The 19,353-nt window shown below is 38.9% G+C and overlaps 1 protein-coding gene across 2 annotated transcripts in view; it reads left to right on the top strand.

Annotated features, from left to right (window-relative positions):
- COG5 (component of oligomeric golgi complex 5) overlaps window positions 1–19,353 on the top strand; it is a 349,622-nt gene that overhangs the window by 342 nt on the left and 329,927 nt on the right. For both annotated transcript variants that reach the window (XM_043965892.1, XM_043965890.1), the window contains exon 2: window positions 16,099–16,238. In XM_043965892.1, coding sequence (XP_043821827.1) covers window positions 16,099–16,238 — 140 coding nt within the window. The remainder of the gene's footprint in view (window positions 1–16,098; window positions 16,239–19,353) is intronic.

Below are 19,353 nucleotides of genomic sequence, written 5' to 3' on the forward strand. Positions count from 1 at the left end.
TTTCCCGTGGGTTCGCCTTTGTCCTGGCCCGGGTGACCACCCCTCTCTCCTTTTCCCCTTCACCTGTCCTCCTTCCCCTGGGGCTGGAGGACACCCCCTTGTTCCCACCTCCGTAGGTGCCCTCGAGTTCCCATCCCAGCCCTTGAAGCCCAGACGAGGGCAGGGCGCCTGCTCAGAGCAGGTACTGAGTATTGCCACCGTAGTCGGGAGGCAGGGACGAAGCACCCGGTCCCCGGGAAAAGAGGAGGACGTTTGGTTGGAGAGGAGGCTTGGTTGGGAAAGAGCGTCTGCTGCCTGGGACAGTGTTCAGTCTGTTTGCAACTCCTTCAGGAAGTAACCAATCCTCTACAATGCTCACCTGGTTTTTCCTCCAGTTAATGTTTTTATCAGATGCGTTCATTCCTACACACTTAAAGAACCTTCAAAACAGAGAGCGGGGAGAGTTGCACTTGTTTTCTGTGTTGATGTTAACCGTTGTTTACAGAACAGCACCGCTCCTCCTTTTACTCCTATCATACCTTCTAGCTCCCTTAGGTGCCTTGGCCTTATCCAAAATTGAACCCTACCCACAGGTGGCCCCGTTTGTAAGCTGTTATGTTAGTCTAGGCGAAAAGAGTTGAATGTCTGAATCAGGGTGTTTGCAGTGCCAGTTGAGAGGAGGGGCTCTGGGAATATTTTTTAAAGATTAATTTTTATTGATTTTTCAATTAATAAGCATTTGTTTTTCCTCTCCCCAAAATAAAAATAAAAAGTAAAAATAAAATCATCCTAAAAAATTAGGCAAAGCAAATTTCCAGGTTGCTTGTGCCCAAAAATATATATTTTATTCTGTGTCTTGAGCTTATCACCTCTCTGTCAGGAAGGAATGAACATGCTTCATCTTTGGTTCTCTGGATTTGTGGATTGTCATTGCATTGATCAGAGTTCTTAAGTCTTTCAAAGTTTTTCTTTATAATATTGTTATCAATGGTATGAGTTACTCTGCTTCTATTCACTTCACACTGCATCAGTTCATTCAGGTCTTCCCAGGTTTCTTGAAACTGTCTATTTTTTCTCTTTCTTTCTTTTTTTTTTTGTGGGGCATTGAGGGTTAAGTGATTTGCGGGGGGGGGGGGGGGGGGGGTGTCACATAGCTTGTAAGTGTCAAGTGTCTGGGGCCTGATTTGAATTCAGGTCTTCCTGAATCCAGGGCTTGTGCTTTATCCACTGAGCTGCCTAGTTGCCCCTGCTCTTTTCATTTTATGGCAAATTAATATTCCATTACATTCACTGGTAGATGAATGAATGAAAAAAGCCTTTATTGAGCACTCAATATGTGCAAAACACTCTTAAGGACTGAAAAAACAAATAGAAAAGTAAGACAACTTCTGCTCTTACATGTGTCCTGATCTGTTTAGCTGTTTCTCATTAGATGGGTACCTCCTTAGTTTCTAGTTGTTTGTTTGCTTTTTACTAACAAAGAAATAACTATAAATATTTCTAGTACACATAGTTTCTTTTTCTCTTTCCTTGGTCTCTTTGGGAGTATATGCCTTCTAGTGGTATCTGGTCAAAGGGTATGCACAGTTTAAATTTTTTTTAAGCATAGTTCTAAATTACTTTCCAGAACAATTTACTGACCTTTCGACATAGATCCTAATGCACAGCTCCACCAACAGTGCATCAGTTTCCCTGTTTTTGGCTTTAGAGAATCATAAGATGGCTGAAGCTGGGTCTCCTTGTAATAACTTTTCCCAGAATGGAATACAAGAGGCTGGGTTTGAAATCACCTCAATAGTTGTATGTAGATTGAAAGTAACAGTGAAGAAAAATAGTAATATGACACCTAGATAGGCCATCAGTAAATTCAAAACACCAAAGAATAAACTAGTTCAGGCTGTTGAAAAATCTTTTCTCATGTAATTGTTGTCTGTAAATGTGGATGACATTAAACCTCTTTCAAATCCATCTTAATGCACCAACTAGAACTAAACAAAAGATTAAAAGGGGAAATCATGGAATGCTTGGAGGAATCCAACTTCTTATTTTCTTCTTCCTATCAGTCTTTACCATTAGGCTGACCTGCTTCCTTATGCAGAACACAGCCTACTCATTCCCACTTCTCTCTCTTTGTTCACACTGTTCAAGTTAACAAATATTGTTTAAGCTTCCACTATGTTTGCCATTTCATGCCATCCTCCTTCTCTGGAGCTAGGCATGCTGCCCCCATGCACTGTCTATCCAAGTAAAAGGTAGGCCCTTTGAGGACAGAGAGCTTTCTACACAGCAGGTACTAAATGAAAGTATGTTTAATTGATTTTAATCTAATTCCAGGGTGGTAGTGTAGTAGAGGGAAAACATTGCTGGATTTGTAATAGGAAAAGCAAGGTTGAAAACCCTAGCCCTGACTTACCTGTATGACCCCAGGCAAGTTATATGATCTCTTCTAATTTCCTCATCCTCAAAATGAAGGTGTTAGGCCTAGATAATCTTTAAGTGAGCCCTCTTCTCTTCTTCTATACTATTTCATTTGGTGATTTCATCAGGTTCCATGGTTTCAATTATCTTTACACGGATAACTCTCAGATCTTATCCAGCCCTAACCACTCTTCTGTCCCCCAGTCTCATATCTCCAGCTGCCTTTTAGACATCTTGAATTGGATGTTCCATAGACATTTTGTTATTATTATTATTTTTTTGGTGGGGCAATGGGGGTTAAGTGACTTGCCCAGGGTCACACAGCTAGTAAGTATCAAGTGTCTGAGGCTGGATTTGAACTCAGGTCTTCCTGAATCCAGGGCTGGTGCTTTATCTACTGTACCACCTAGCTGCTCCCTGACATTTTAACTACATGTGTCCAAAACTTAACTTATTTTTCTTCTCATACCTTCTCCTCTTCCTAACTTCTCTGTTATTATAGAGTACCACCTTCTGCTAGTCACCTTCATATCCAGTTAGTGGTTAAGTTATGTTTTCCTGGTTTCCTTCAGATTTCAGCTAAGTCCTGCCTTCTGCAAGAAGACTTTATCAGGCCTTAATCTTAGTGCCTTCCCATTGAAATTACCCCCAATTTATCCTGTATATGTTTTGTACATAGTTGTTTGCATGTTTGTATTCTCCATTAGACTGTGAGCTGCTTGAAAGCAGGAACTGTTGTTGTTTTTTCTCCCAATTTCTTTTTATTTCCAGTGCTAACCACTGGCTCTTAAGGACTAGTTGACTAGTCAGACTCTTAAGTTGTCTGCCAGCTCTACAATCTGTGATATTAGAAATAAGATAGCAATGCCACCTGAAAAAGGAGTGCTATAGATTTGTGGCATTGACCTTCTTCTGGTAAACATTTTTATCACTGACTTAGATGAAAGCATAGATGACTTGCTTACCAGATTTTTGGATAGTGCAAAGCAGGGAAGGATTGCTATTGTGCTAAATGACAGAACTGGGATTCAAAAAGATATTGACAAATAGGGGCAGCTAGGTGGTGCAGTGGATAAAGCATGGGCACTGGATTCAGGAGAACCTGAGTTCAAATCTGGCCTCAGACACTTGACACTTACTAGCTGTGTGACTCTGGGCAAGTCACTTAACCCTCGTTGGCCCACAAAAGAAAAGAAAAGAAAAGAAAAGACCAAGGGAAAAGGAAATTCTGTATCCTTCCTTGGCCATTAAAAAAAAGATACTGACAAATAGAATATAGGACAAAAGTAATCTCTCTTCTCTCTTCTTCCTTTCTTTTATTCAGTCAGTATTTATTGTGTCCAGAAATGCTAAGGACTGGGGATACAAAAAGAGGCAAAACACCGTCTTTACCCTAAAGAAGTTCACAATCTAGTGAAGGGAAACAGACAAAAAAATTGTACAAGCAAACTATATATAGGATAAATATGAACTAATTAAGAGAGGAAAAGTACTAGAATTAAGAGGGATTAGGGAAGGCTTCCAAAAAAAGATGGGATTTTTGTTGGGACTTAAAGGAAGCCAGGGAGGTCAGTAGTTGGAGCTGAGGAAGGAGAGGGTTCCAGGTATAGGGCATAGCCAGAGATGATATGAAGATCCAAGAGATGGAGTGTCTTGTTCATGTAACATCCAGGAGGACAATGTCACTGGATTGAAGAGTTATGTGTTGGGGAGTAAGGTGTAAGGAGACTGGAAACGTAGGAGGAGAGTAGGTTATGATAGGCTTTTTTTTTTTTTTAGATGGGGCAATGAGGGTTAAGTGACTTGCCCAAGGTCACACAGCTAGTTAAGTGTCAAGTGTCTGAGGCCAGATTCGAACTCAGGTCCTCCTGAATCCAAGGCTGGTGCTTTATCCACTGTACCACCTAGCTGCCCCCATCATAGGCTTTTAATGCCAAAAAGAGGAATTTATCTTTAATCCTAGAGGTATAAGGATCCACTAGAATTTATTTACTTTAGGAAAATCACTTTGGTGGCTGAATGGAGGAGTGGAGAGAGCCTTGAGGCATGCAGACCCATGAGAAGGTTATTACTGTATTCTAGGTGCAAGGTGATAGAAACCTGCACTATAATTGTGGCAGGGTCTGAGGAGAGAGTAGGTTGTATTTGAAAGACATTGAAAAGGTGACATTTACATGCCTTGGCAACATATTGGATATGTGGGGGAAGAAATAGTGGGGCATTGAGGATAATACCTAGGTTGTGAGCATAGGGGACTGGGAGGATGGCTGGTTTTGTTTGTCTTTTGTTTTCAAAGAGGACAATGACATTGGGGTGATGTCGTGACTTTCACTGAATTGGATTTAAGTAAGGGAGGGCTGTGCAAGGTCACCAACCTCATTCTCTCCTCCAGAGCTATCTGGGTCCAGTGGCATGATATACATCAGTACTACTGGAGATGGCCCTGGATGTTTAAGACAATTGGGGTTAAGTAACTTGCCCAGGGTCACAGAGCCAATAAGTGTCTGAGGTGAGATTTGAACTCAGGTCCTTCTGACTCCAGGGCCAGTGCTTTATCTACTATGCCATCTAGGTGCCCCAGGGATGGTGATATTGCCTTCTGTAGTAAATAGGGAAGTTAGGAGAGGGGAAGGGTTTAGGGAGAAAGATGATGAGTTCAGTTTTGGACATGTTGAATTTATTTTTTTAATTTTTTTTTTTTTTAGTGAGGCAATTGGGGTTAAGTGACTTGCCCAGGGTCACACAGCTAGTAAGTGTAAAGTGTCTGAGGCTGGATTTGAACTCAGGTCCTCCTGACTCCAGGGCCGGTGCTCTATCCACTGCGCCACCTAGCTGCCCCAACATGTTGAATTTAAGATGTGTGTGGGACATCTAGTTTGAGATATCTGAAAGGCCATTGGAGATCTGAGATTGAAAGTCAGCAGAGAGCTTAGGATAGCATAGGGAGATTTGATCATCATCAACACAGGGACTAATTAAATCAATGGGAGTTCATGAGATCATCAGGTAAGTAGTGTAGAGGCAGAAGATCAGAGGGCCTAAGAAAGGAATCCTGTGGGAAACCTGTTGTGAGAAGGCATGATCTGGATGTGGATCTAGCAGAGGAGATGGAGGAAAGGTCATAAAGGGAGGAGGAGGAGGAGGAGCTGTTGTACTTCTCGAAGGGGACCAATGACATCGTGACGGTTATGTCTTGACTTGCCCGTGAATTGAATATGAGTTAGCCTCATTCTCTCCTCCAGAGTAGTCCAGATCCGGGGCAAGGCAGAAGTCAAGATGACTCCTGATGCGGTAGGTGACCTTGGCCTTTCTCAATTAAGGTCTTTCTCAGGTCTCAGTTTGTCTGAAGCCACAGCTATTGAATTACTAAGGGCTGGAAAAGAGTTGAGACAAAAGATGGCTAAATTTACAAAGATATCAATCTGAGCTGGAGGAGGATTAGAGGAAAGTAGAAGCCTATAGAGAAAGAGAGAATCAAGGAGTAGAGGGGTTGAGAAAAGACTCGAATTGAGCAATTAAGATGTCATTGGTACTTTTGGAGAGAGCAGTTTTGGTGAAATGATGAGGTCAGAAGCTGCATTGCAAGGGGTTAAGAAGAGGGTGAGAAGAGAAAAAGTGGAGGCATCTGTTGTAGAAGACATTTTCAAGTTTAGCCAAAAAGGGCCTAAGAGTTACAAGATGATAGTGGGGAATAGAAGGATCAAGTGAGAGTTTTTTCAAGATGGGGGAGACATGGGCATGTTTGTAGGCAGTAGGGAATGAGCCAGTAGACAGGCAGAGATTAAAAATAAGTGATGGAGTGGGAATTACAGAGAGGGCAATATGTTGGAAGAAATGAGATGGAACGTAATCTCTTGAGCAGGTAGAGGGATTAGCTTTGATAAGGAGTAAGGCCTTACCATGTCTATGAATGTGCTTAAGTTTTTTATATCTTTTGAAAACTTTCCATTGATCCTGTCAGTCTCTTATGCAGGTAACATCCTATTTCTCTCTACCTTTGCAGCCACAGTTCTCCACTTTTTTTTCTCCACTTTTTCATTCATTCATTCCTTGAAATTTTGGCTTCCATGCACATGTTCTACTGCAGTAGCTGTTTCCAAGGTTGTAGATGATTTCTTTTTCACTAAATCTAATGACCTTTTTTCTGTCCTTGATTTTCTTTGCTAGTCAGCATTGTGAATTTACATCTCCATCTGGATTCCTTTTGGTTTCTTAATGGTTTACTCTAAATGTTTTGAAGTATCTGACTGTTCTTTTCTTTTTCCTTTGTCAGCTCTTTATATTTCCAAACCTTACGCTTGAATAACCCCTAAATTTATGTGCTTTTCTCTGTTTTCTTTATACTCTCTCAGTCTCCTTATCTTCTCATATAGCTTTAGTTATAATCTTTATGTTGATGACGCCAGAATCTGTATCTTACCTCCTCACCCTCAATTTCTCTCCACAGTTCTAGTCCCATGTTTCTAATTATTGAAGATCTCTACTTGCACTTATGGCTAACACTTCAAATTCAACTTGCCCTAAACCGAACAAACTCATCATCTTCCCCAAACTGTCCTCCCAGTATTTTCCATTGATGGTAACACCATCTTTTTGTTTACCCAAGTCAAGTCAGCAAGCATTTTTCAGTGCCTACTATGTGCCAGACACTATACCAAGTGCTAGGCATCTAAAGAAAGTCAAAGAAACAGATGTACGTTCTAGGACCTCACAGCCTAATAAATAGAAAGAACCTTAGAGGCCTTTTCATCTACTCCTTCCTTACTCTGTATTAGTAGTGTTAAACTCAAACAAATGGGGAGCCACTACATACAAAGGGATCCCTTTGGGATGCAAATTGACTTATAAAACCACACAAATTTATCTTTCTTTTTAAAAAAATTAATATTTTAACACATTAAAATCAGATAGAAACTACATTTTAATTTGGTTTGGGCTGTACTTCAGAGTGTTGCGGGCTGCATGGTTCATAGGTCGTGTGTTTGACACTTTTGCCCTATATAGCCAATTCTCAGTTTCACTTTAGCAGTACAGTTTTCTTCTCTCTGTTTCTCTCAACTCCCACTAAACTCTTGTTTGGAGCCTCTTCTTTTTTTTTCTTTTTTTTAAGAATTTTTTTTTGGGGTGAGGCAATTGGGGTTAAGTGACTTGCCCAAGGTCACACAGCTAGTAAGTGTTAAGTGTCTGAGGCTGGATTTGAACTCAGGTACTCCTGAATCAGGGCCAGTGCTTTATCCACTGTGCCATCTAGCTGCCCTGCCTCATCTTTTCTTGACAAGACTATTATATCTTCCTAACTAACTAGTCTTCCAGCCTTTAGTTTATCCCCTTTTTAATTCTAAATAGTCTTTCTATTGAAACACCCTGACCATATCATTCTGCTACTCAAAATTCTTATGTGCCTCACTGCTCCCCACTGAATAAATTTTAAAGACCTCATTCTGGCATTCAAAGCTCTTTATAATCTGACCTTTGAGCTTCTCATGCTCCTTCCTTTGACATATTAGGATTTTAGCCAAACTGAGCCCCCCGTTCAACCAAATTTCATGCCACATTCTTTTCCTGCTTTTGTCCATGGCATCACCAACACTTGGAATGGATTCTTTTTGTCCCTTCCCTAGGGTCCAACTCATGCTATTTCTAAATAGGTGTCATAAGATCCTTCCTGACTTTCTTCTCCCCCACTAGTCGGAAGTGACCTCATACTACTTTACCTAGAACTATTCTTTGCACAAATTTTGTGCTCCTATTTACCGTTTATTTTTGTATATCTTTCCCCCATTAGATAGTAAACTCTTTGCCAAGAGAGTCTATGTTGATTCATATTATAGTATCCCTGGTACTTGGTGTATTGCCCAGCACACAGAGTAAACACTTAATTGATTATGGAATGACCATGAGGCACCATACTTGGATTTTAAAAAAATCAGCTATAGAACCAGAGGATTGGGTAGTCATAGCTTGATGTGAAATATTCATAATAACTGGGGCTCTTCTTAGTGGGCTGCAGTTTCAGTGCACAAAATGTTATAGCATCCAAAGTAGGTAATATTAGGCTGCATTGATTGAAACAAAGTGTCGGGCAGCTAGGTGGCGCAGTGGATAAAGCACTGGCCCTGGATTCAGGAGGACCTGAGTTCAAATGTGACCTTAGACACTTGACACTTACTAGCTGTGTGACCCTGGGAAAAACACTCAACCCTCATTGCCCCAGAAAGAAAGGAAGAAAGGATGGAAGAAAGAAAGCGAGTGTCCAGAAGAGTAGTTATCCTCATGCTGTACCTGCCCTGTTTGGGCCACATCTAGATTATTATGTTTGGTTCTGGGCAACGGCCTTTAAAAAGTACCGGGGATGTTTATCAGAAGAGGGTGCTTTGTCCCCTGTGCCACCTAGCAGCCCCCTAGTTCAATAATTCTTAAATTATCTCCCCTTGATCTATTTTCTAGGTTAGTTATTTTTCTGATGAGATTTCACATTTTCTTCTTTTTTTTCATCCTTTTGACTTTGTTTTATTGTTTTGGCCTCTTATCACCTCTCACCCCTTACCCAGTCATCTTAAATTCATTTTCTGTCCTTTCCAATTCATACTGCATATAGCTGCCAAAGTACTGGGGATGGTTATCAGAAGAGAGGGATTAGGTTAAGAAGGGGACTTGAAAACCAGTCATATGAAAATCATTTGAGGAAACTGGGGACATTAGGACAAAAATTAGCTTGGGATAGAATAGCCATCTTCAAGTATTTGAAGGGCTATCATTTGGAAGTAGACTTGTTTTACTTGTCAGTGGAAGGCAGCACCATGGCCATTGAGTAGTTGTCATAGAGGTCAAATGTAAGGGAAAACTTCTGAACAATTAAATTTGAGTTCTTTCTGTCATGGGTTGGACTAGATGACTGTTGAGGGTCCTTCTAGTCCTTAGAATATATGATTCTGTAATCTAAATTCTCATCATATATGTAAACATTATTTTATGGACTTATCAATTAATTTTTTTTTACTGTAAAGACATTCTTTTGTTCTATTCAATTAAAAAAAACCCCAAAACCCTGTCAGCATGGAAAGGAGCTCTTGAATATGAGTGTTTAGTACGGTTCCTGGCATAGAGTAAGTTCTTAATAAATGCTTGTTGACTCCAGTCAGTGAAGAAAACTTAGCAATCAATAGATACTTATTAAGCACCTACTAAGTTAGCCTTGAGGATATAAAGACAAAAATGAGATAGTTCCTGTCCTCAAGAAACTTAACTTCTTGGGGGAGGGATGTGTGGGGAGAAGCAATGGATATTCAATTAAATAAATGCAAACATATATATGTTTATACACATAATAGATAATAAGTAATTGTGAGGAAGGGATGCTAACAACTGTGGGAATCAGGAAAAGCCACTTGTAGGAGGTGACACTGTAGGGAACCTTAAAAGGAGGAGGGAGTGCCAGGAAATGGAGGTCAAAAGGTAGAGCTTACCAGGCATGAGGACTGGTTATGTAAAGGCACAGAGGTGAGACATGAAATGTTGGGTGTGGAGAATAGCAAGTAAGTCAGTATGGCTGAAACATAAGAGTGTGCTCCTTAAGGTAGAGTAAGATTCAGTTAGCCTTGGCTGGAGCCAGATTGTGAAGGCCATTAAATGCCAAAGGGAGAAATTTGTTTTTTATCTTAGAGACATTAAAAAGCCACTGGACCTGCTTGAGCAGGGAACTGATATTGTCTTCTCAAGTCAGTTTTAAGAAATATAACTGAAACAGAAAGACATGCATATGGAGTTAAAATAAAGGGGTGAACTGATGGAGTCTGAAGCATGCTTTTTCTTTACTTTCTTTTTTTTTTTGGTTTGTTTTCTTTTACAACATGACTAACATGGAAATATATTTTGCATGACTCCATATACATAATCTATTAAATTGTTTGCCTTCTCAATGAGGAGGGAAGGGAGGGAGGAAGGGAGGAAAGACAAAGTGAGAATTTGAAACTCAAAAAAACTTTAAAAAATATTTTAAAAATTGTTTTTACATGTAATTGTGGAAAAAATAAAGGACTGGAACAGAATCTTTTATGCCGCAGCTGAAGTAAAGAAAAGCAGGGGTAACAATAATAATCTTAGACAAAGCAAAAGAAGAAATAGTCCTAATTAAAAGTAATCATCGGGGTGGCTAGGTGGCACAGTGGATAGAGCACCGGCCCTGGAGTCAGGAGTACCTGAGTTCAAATCTGGACTCAGACACTTAACACTTGCTAGCTGTGTGACCCTGGGCAAATCACTTAACCCCAATTGCCTCACTTAAAAAAAAAAAAGTAATAATCAGGGAAAGTACATTTTGCTAAAAAGTACCATAGAGAATGAAGTAATGTTAAAAAAAAAAAAAGAAACCCACAGAACTTTACAGCAAGTTTATTTGATAAAGGCCTCATTTCTCAAATATATAGGGATTAGAGTCAAACATAAAAGTTAGATTCATTTCCCAATTGATAAATGGTCAAAGGATATGAGCAGGCAGTTTTTAGAAGAACTCAAAGCTATCTATAGTTATATGAAAAAATGCTTTAGGGGCACCTAGGGGGCATGTGGATAAAGCACTGTCCCTGGATTCAGGAGGACTTAAGTTCAAATGTGGCCTCAGACACTTGACACTTACTAGCTGTGTGACCCTGGGCAAGTCACTTAACCCTCTTTGCCCCACCAAAAAAAAATGCTTTAAATCACTAGTGGTTAGAGAAATGCAAATTAAAACAATTCTGAGGTAATACCTTACATCTATTAGAAATGACAAATGAAGGAGATGAGAGAGGATAGGATTGGTGGAATTGTGACCCTAATCCAATCATTTTAGAGAATGATTTGGAAATGTGCCCAAAGTTTATAAAATTGTGTATACCCTTTGACCCAGAAGTAGCACTAGTAGGTCTGTACCCCAAAAAGATAAAAGGAAAAGGACCTATTTGTACAATAATATGCCCGCTTTTTTTTTTTTTTTTGGTAATAGCAAAGAACTGGAAATTAAGGGAATGCTGATCAATTGGGGAACGGCTAAACAAGTTGTTGCATATGATTGTGATGGAATACTATTGTGTTATAAGAAATGATTAGAGGAATGATTTCAGAAAAGAACATGCCAAGACCTATATGAACTGATGCAAAGTGAAGTGAGAACTAGGAGATCATTGTGTACAATAAGAGCAATGTTCTTTTTTTGGGGGGGGGTGGGGCAATGGGGGTTAAGTGACTTGCTCAGGGTCACACAGGTAGTGTCAATTGTCTGAGGCCGGAATTGAACTCAGGTCCTCCTGAATCCAGGGCCGGTGCTTTATCCACTGCGCCACCTAGCCGCCCCAAGAGCAATGTTCTAATGATCATCAACTATGAAAGATATAGCTACTCAGATCAATATTATGATCCAAGATAGTTCTAAAGGTCTCATGATGAGAAAATGCTATCTACTTCCTAAGAGAATTGATGAACTGAGTGTAAATTGAAGTATAATTTTCCTCGTTTTCCTTATTTTTCCAGCTTTTTTTGTGATATGGCTAATGTGAAAATAGGTTTTGTGTGATATCATCTGTATAGTTGATGTCATTTTGTTAACCTTATCAGTGAGTGGGGGAGGAATGAGAGGGAGGGAGAGAATCCACATTAGTTTATTCTTACAGCCTTTCAATTCTTTCTCTTTTATATCTTCAGACTCATTCTTAAGAACTTCCTATCCCTTCTGGACTGACTTTACTTATACAATTTTAATCTCTATAATCCTGTAATTCTCCTAAATGCTTTGAAATAAGCTCTCTAGAAATCTATGTTGGAGACCAGACTGTCTCTGGTTTTCTAATTCTCTTTCACAAACTTTAAGGTAGAATAATCATGTCCCCTGCAAGGTTCCCATTGCTTCCACTGCTGCCAAAGTAGTATTTACCCATATAACTCCCCTAGTCAATAAATTCCAGAGGCTTCCTGTTGCCTTTATGAGAAAATATAAATTCCTTTATTTGACTTTTAAAGTCTTTCATAACCTGGCATCAACATATATTTTCAGCCTCTATAAAAGTCTAGCTAACTGCCCTTGAACATTCAAAGCAGAAGCAAGATAGTCCCAGAGAAAGAAAGGAGGCAGCATATACCAGGCAAGTTAAACCACCACCAGCACATTGACCATCATTTTCCTTCAGATACAGATAAAGATAGCCCAAGTCTCTGAATCCAAGAACTTCGGTAGTGGCAGTGTCCCCCAAACCTATGTCCAGCCCAGCCCGTGCAGCCAACATTGAGGGAAGGGATCATTGTGGAGAAAGGGCCCACTTCCTCATAACCACCAGCAACATCTGTTGATCAGTTTCCACCAATGGTCAGATGGGCATAAGAGGCCTGGGAGTGGTAGTATCCTTATAACACTGGTTCTGCCCCAGCCCACTCCTCATGGCCAATATCCTGGGAATTAATTTCTGTGGAGAGGGGACCAGTTATCCCATTAACTGCCAACCAGTTGCTATCTACAGGGCAAGCAAGCCAGCCTAGCTGAAACAACAAGGCACCCTGAGAGAGAGATAGGTGTAGCACGTGCCAAGCAAATCAAATCACTTCCACTGCCACCTTGACCATCATTTCCTCTCAGAATCTGATAGAGACAACCTATTACATACCTGAACCTAAGAGCGTTTGGAATAGCAATGTTTCTAGCCCACTACATATAGCCATCATCCGAGGGAACAATACACATAGATAGAGGCTAGCAACTACTCCTGTAGGTGTTACAGCCATAGCAACTAGAGATCCAGAAATGAAAGCTCTTGACACAAATGTCTGTGGTGCTGTCAAATGGTTCAACATTGGAAACTGATAGTATTTTTTTTTTCCAGTGGAAAAATTACATTAAAGAACTGGCATTGCCATCTCCTTTGCCATTGCATCCCAAGGACTATGGGACCTTTCTATTTGATTAGAGCTGAAATCTTCCATATGTGTTTTTCCCCCCATTAGAATAGGAGCTTTTCAGGCACAGAGATTGCCTTTTCTCTTTGTATCTATTTGTTTAACACAATTCTTTGAACATAATCTTTTTTGTTGTTGTTGTTGTTGTTTTGATTTTTGGGGTTTTTTGCAGGGCAGTTAGGGTTAAGTGACTTGCCCAGGGTCACACAGTTAGTAAGAGTCTGAGATCAGATTTGAACTGAGGTCCTCCTGAATCCAGGGCCAGTGCTTTATCCACTGAGCCATATAGCTGACCCACATAATCTTTTTTTTTGTTTTGTTTTGTTTTTAGTGAGGCAATTGGGGTTAAGTGACTTGCCCAGGGTCACACAGCTAGTAAGTGTTAAGTGTCTGAGGCCAGATTTGAACTCAGGTACTCCTGAGTCCAGGGCTGATGCTCTATCCACTGCCCCACCTAGCTGCCCCCCACATAATCTTTTAATAAATGATTTTCATTCATTCATTCATTCATTTGTTTATTCTGCCTCTAATCTCAAGACTTTTGCACTGGTGATCCTCCATTCTTGGATTGTATACAGTCTTTCCATCTCTACCTCACAGAATCTATCTCTTCCTTTAAGATGACATTGAAAGACTGCTCTACCCGGGATTCCTTTTTGGATTCCTCTCACTGCCAGTTCCCTCCTTTACTAATTACCTTGTACTTAGCTATATTATATTTATTTTGTTTCTCTGTATATACTTCAATGTTTACATTTTCCTTTTGATAGAATGTGAGTTGAGTTGGACGGCTTCATTTTTTCATTTGTATTCCATTGTGTGACATAGTGCCTATCACATAGTAGACAGTTAAATCTTTATTCTTTGCTTAGTTGGCAGAGTTGGAGATTAGATAGGAAAAAAGGGAGATAGTTATGGGGGTAGTCTGATGGAGGAGACAGGAGCAGAAAGGATTAAGGGTATATGTCAAGGAATTGGCCTTGTCGAGGACAAGATCCACCTCTTCATCAGATATTGGAGTATGGGAGGAAACAAGGGGGGAAGATGAGGTAATATAAGTGATTTCATGATGTAGAGAAGCAGAGAAGAGTAAACTCATGGAGAATGTCAGTGAAGTGTTAGACTGGCTTCTCTGCTGAGAGTTTGAGGGAGGGGTTGATCTTTGAGGCTTGGGAGAGAAGAGGTTTGTCACGGCCACTATTAAGAATGTGAAGGAGGGGCAGCTAGGTGGCACAGTGGATAGAGCACTGGTCATGGAGTCAGAAGGACCTGAGTTCAAATCCGGCCTCAGACACTTAACACTTACTAGCTGTGTGACCCTGGGCAAGTCACTTAACCCCAATTGCCTCATATTAAAAAAAAATGTGAAGGAGAGTTAATTCAGGGGAAAATTAAAAGATTTCCTTATATTTTGAGGGTCAAGTTTAGATTTAATAACATAAATTTTTGACTCACCCAGTCTGAATTGTTGTCATCGTCTCTACTATAGTTTAGTAGTACATGAGTAGGAGCAGAAGAGGAAGATAGGAGTAATGGGTATTGAGGTTTGGCAAGACAAGGTGCAAGATTAGAAGACAAAATAAAATTCAGATGGTTAAAGATGGGGTCGAGATTAGAAAGAAAAGAAAATGAAACTAAAGCAGGGATGATGCCCTAGGAGAGTTCTGAGAAGTGAAAGGACTATAAGCCACTGTGAGAATAAAGAATATAGGCTTAGAAGTGAAGTATAGAGAGAAATGGAATAATGGAATGTTATGGTTGGAAAGACAAATTTTAGGTTCTGCTGGCACTTGTGATCAATGTTGAATTCAAGCATATGACTGTTCCTGTGTGTAGCAGAGGCAATATGAAGGAGTAGATTATGGCAGTTGAGAAGATGAAACAAATGGAGGCCAGAATGTTTGAGGAAATGTCAACATATATATTGAAGTCCTCTAGTACAGAAGTGTGGATTGTGATGGAGATGAAGATTGTGAACTCAGTTTTGTACTCAATTCAGTAGGAAGGAGAGAGAACATCCTGGACATTAATATAGGTAAATGTCCCCAGTATAAGAACTGGGTCATATATTTGGAAAGAGTGAACCTCAAAGGAGGAGCAGTTGCTAAGTGATGGTGGCAGAGGGAAGCTTAGGAAGTGGCAGTGGGGAGCAAAGAGTACAGTTACCTCTCCTCCAGGACCAGTGAGAGATGAGGGAAGGTGCAATCAACTTGCTTTTATAATTTGCATCAGGAATTTATCAACCATTTTTTCCCATCTATCTTGGAAATTTATACCAGTTCCCACAAATGATAATGTCACTTCTATTTTCCATCCTTTTAACTGAACTTAGATCTTCTCTAATGTGTCTCCATTCTTAAGTTCATAAAGATGTGTATATACCTTATTATCATGCGGGTAATTTCTATTTTCCTTATGTTATGCCTATTTGATAGAAACTCATTTTTCTTACCTTGGTCATAATCCTGTCATGAGCCCCATCTTGCTCAGTCTTGGCAGATGACAACTAATATTTGCTTCCATTTGTTAGAATTTCAAGTTCACTTTATTACTGATGTTTCGTGAGTTGGTGTACAAACTACTGGGACCCTAAATACTGTCCTTACTGTTTTTTCATGGGCATGGAATGACTCTTTTTTTCTTTTTTTTTTAAGATTAATATCTATATAGTAATTGCCTTATAATCAATGCCTTCTTTACCAAGGGTTTAGTATCAAAATAATAATTTTGTTTATCTTTTATTTCTATATTTTTAATAAGCCTTTTTCATTTTTCCTTCAGAATGTTATTTTGACTTTTTAAGTGAAGATTTTGATGTAAAGACTTACACTTCTCAATCTATTCACCAAGCTGTAATAGCTGAACAGCTAGCAAAACTTGCACAAGGAATAAGTCAGTTGGATAAAGAGCTACACTTACAGGTAATGCCTTTTCTTTTTTTTTTTAAAGACTAGATAATCCTAAAGTAACAAAATTGCATTTTAATAGATTCATTATTTAAATTATATATAATATATATGCATACATCTCTCTCCATATGTAAATTTCTGTGAATAAATATCTTATTTTTTCAAGGTAAAATTATAGGTAAATCAAATATTTGTAAGTTGAATACATTTAAAAGCCTTAGTAGAACTGAACAATTTTAAAGAATCATCTGGTGAATCCTTTTTATGGGAGTGAAAATCTGCAACTAGTTTCCTTTGTGAGGTGGCAAGTTAAGCAAGAAAAGGGAGCCCTAATCCCTGAAACTTTCCTGCATTCCCCTGACTAGGCTTTATACATTCTAATAATGTGACACGCACAAAATACATGTGAAAAAAATTAACAAGGAGGAACATAGCGGGGTCTTGGGGTAAGTAAAATTTTCAATAAGAGTTGTGTTTTCAGACATCATACCACAAAAAGTTCCTGGAGTCTAGAGGACGTGAGTTCAAATGTGGCCTCAGGCACTTGATACTAGCTGTGTGATCCCGGACAAGTCACCTAACCCTGATTGCCTCAAACATCCTGGGCCATCTCCAGTCATCCTGAGACCCAGATGACTCAGGAGGAGAGAGTGAGGTTGGTGATTTTATACAGCCCTCCCTCACTTAAATCCAATTCACTGCAAGTCATGACATCACCTCCCGATGTCATGGTCCTCTTCAAGAATGAAGGAAAAACCACTACCATAAAAAGTCCAATTATAAACATTGTTTTTAGGCAGTAATTGAACTTGCAAAAGTAAAATCAGACATGAATGAAAGATATAGCTGTGCAATATCATGTTAGTACCTGGGTAAAAGCCTAGAACACATTAGTTACTGAAGATATTACCTTCCCAACTGTGCACAATATTTGAGGATAAGTCAAGGTCCTCTTTAATGAAGGCATGGGTAGATAACAGGGAAGTCCTCTGAAATTCTGTGTCACACTGCCTCTTCACTTTCACACATTTAATTGAAAGTTGTAGAGAATTCAAGCTTCTGTTTTTTATTTGTTGATTATAAAGAAGCACCTGATTTTATATAGAAAATTCTGGTTCAAAGATTACCTCAAAATGATATCTTCCATGATGATGTCAAAATTATGCAAGATTCCTTGAAAGATATAAACACTGAGGGAACTTGGTTCAGTTACCTTTTGATTATTAATGTTAAGTAAATAATTAAACAGGAAGATTATGGTCAACTTATTTTATCTCATGTGTATTATATTTTAACTATGAGGAATAGGTATCTCTAACCATTTTAAGAAGTTGTGCTAGTGAATTTTTGCAAGGTTTACTCCAAAACCTTTAAATTCTTTGACACCATCTGAAAACATTTCTACAAATATAATAACAACCCACAATATTCCTCAAGTTCTTAAATTTTGACAACAAAATTTCAGATGTAAAATTCCAAATCCCATTCTTTTAATTATTAGAATGAGACTGAAGATTCAGTAGTGAAATCTCTTTAGTACTAACAGTTCGTGTTCTGACTAATATCCTGATTTGTAGGTAGATGGGCAGGAAGATAGGAAAAATATCACAAGATGCTAAATACTTCCTCAGGGTTCTCTTAATAATTGTGTAATGAAGCTGTATTATCTTCAGGTAGGCATTTTGTTCTACAGTAGTATTTTGACATACCAAATTATGATGCAATCTGTCATAAAAATTTTGTTTTTTATTCATGTCACCTCATACTTTGGCCCCTTTGAATAGTCTAGTATGGGTGAATTTTCCAGCTTCTGAGAATTTGGTTTTTAGCATATGCCCCACTGAAAGAATTATTCTGCTGTCACTCTTCTCAAAATCCAGCTCACTTTGTTCATTTGTGCATGCTGTAGAAGTTTTTCAGGTATCAGCAAGACTGACCAGTGTTGACATTGTTGTTACAAATTTTTTTTTTTTAAGGAAGAAAGCATATAGACCTGTTTGCTACCATCATGGTTGGCTTATTTAAAAAATTTATTCTTCAGGCACCGCCTCTGTCATCTCCATTTTTTTTTCCTTTTCAGCCATAGATCCTCTGATCTTTTCATTGAAAACAGCTAATATAGGATGTGTTTGTAGTATAATTTAGTTGAATGTAGGGTACTATATTCTCAGTAGCTGTATTTGATTTTGAACCTCTGGAAAATTTGATGATTAATTCAGTAAGCATTTAAATTTAAGTGCTTACTTTGTGCCAGGTACTGTGCTAAGCACTGGGAATGGAGGTTAAAAACCAAACAGTCCTTCCCCTTAAGAAGCTTCTTTTCCATAACAGTGTGCACATGTAAATAGAAACTCCTTTCAGTGCCTGGCTGAACACATTAGAAACATGAATCCTTACTGTACCGATCCATCAAAATTACCTCATTCTTGCCCTTTTCAAGTTATAAAGCATGTTAGAGATGAAAGTGACCTTCAGGAATATCTTGTCCAAATCCCTCATTTTATAGATGAGACACTCTGACATTCTGAAAAGTTAAACAACCCGTTTAAGGTCTTCCAGGTAGCTAGTCTCACCTAGCAAAAGATGAAATCCTACATTGCTTTTCAGAGAGCCAGCCGAGAGCTCAGAGATCGCTTAGAGCTAAGACTTTAAAATGCGTTTTTGATGACTAATCCAGAGTTCCGACTCCATATGCTGTTTCTCTTTTCTCTGCTTTTCTTCTTTTCTCCTTAGATATTTTTGCCCTTTTCGAATGCTGGTATTTTGTGATACGTGACTTTTAATAGCTATTACCAACTATGAAGAATTTTTCTTTCTTCTTCTTCTTTCTTTCCCCCTTTCTGGTTGATGAACTGACCAGGCATAAGGAACCATCATTAAACTTTTTATCTTCAATTATTCTTGGTGGAGCCTGCTTTCTGAAACTTTTTGTTTCATTTTTGATTTACTGGATAATGCTAGATTTTTGACTTCCAGATTACTATGATTTACTGTATATATAAAAATGTAGAAATGAAAGAAGTAAAAAATATATATATAGTTTGAAGCAAAACACAAGCCTATTTTATATTTTATTTTCTCCCAAATTACATGTAAAACCAATTTTTAACATTTGTTTTAAAATTTT

The sequence above is a fragment of the Dromiciops gliroides genome, chromosome 5, assembly GCF_019393635.1.
Source record: "Dromiciops gliroides isolate mDroGli1 chromosome 5, mDroGli1.pri, whole genome shotgun sequence".
NCBI lineage: Eukaryota > Metazoa > Chordata > Mammalia > Microbiotheria > Microbiotheriidae > Dromiciops > Dromiciops gliroides.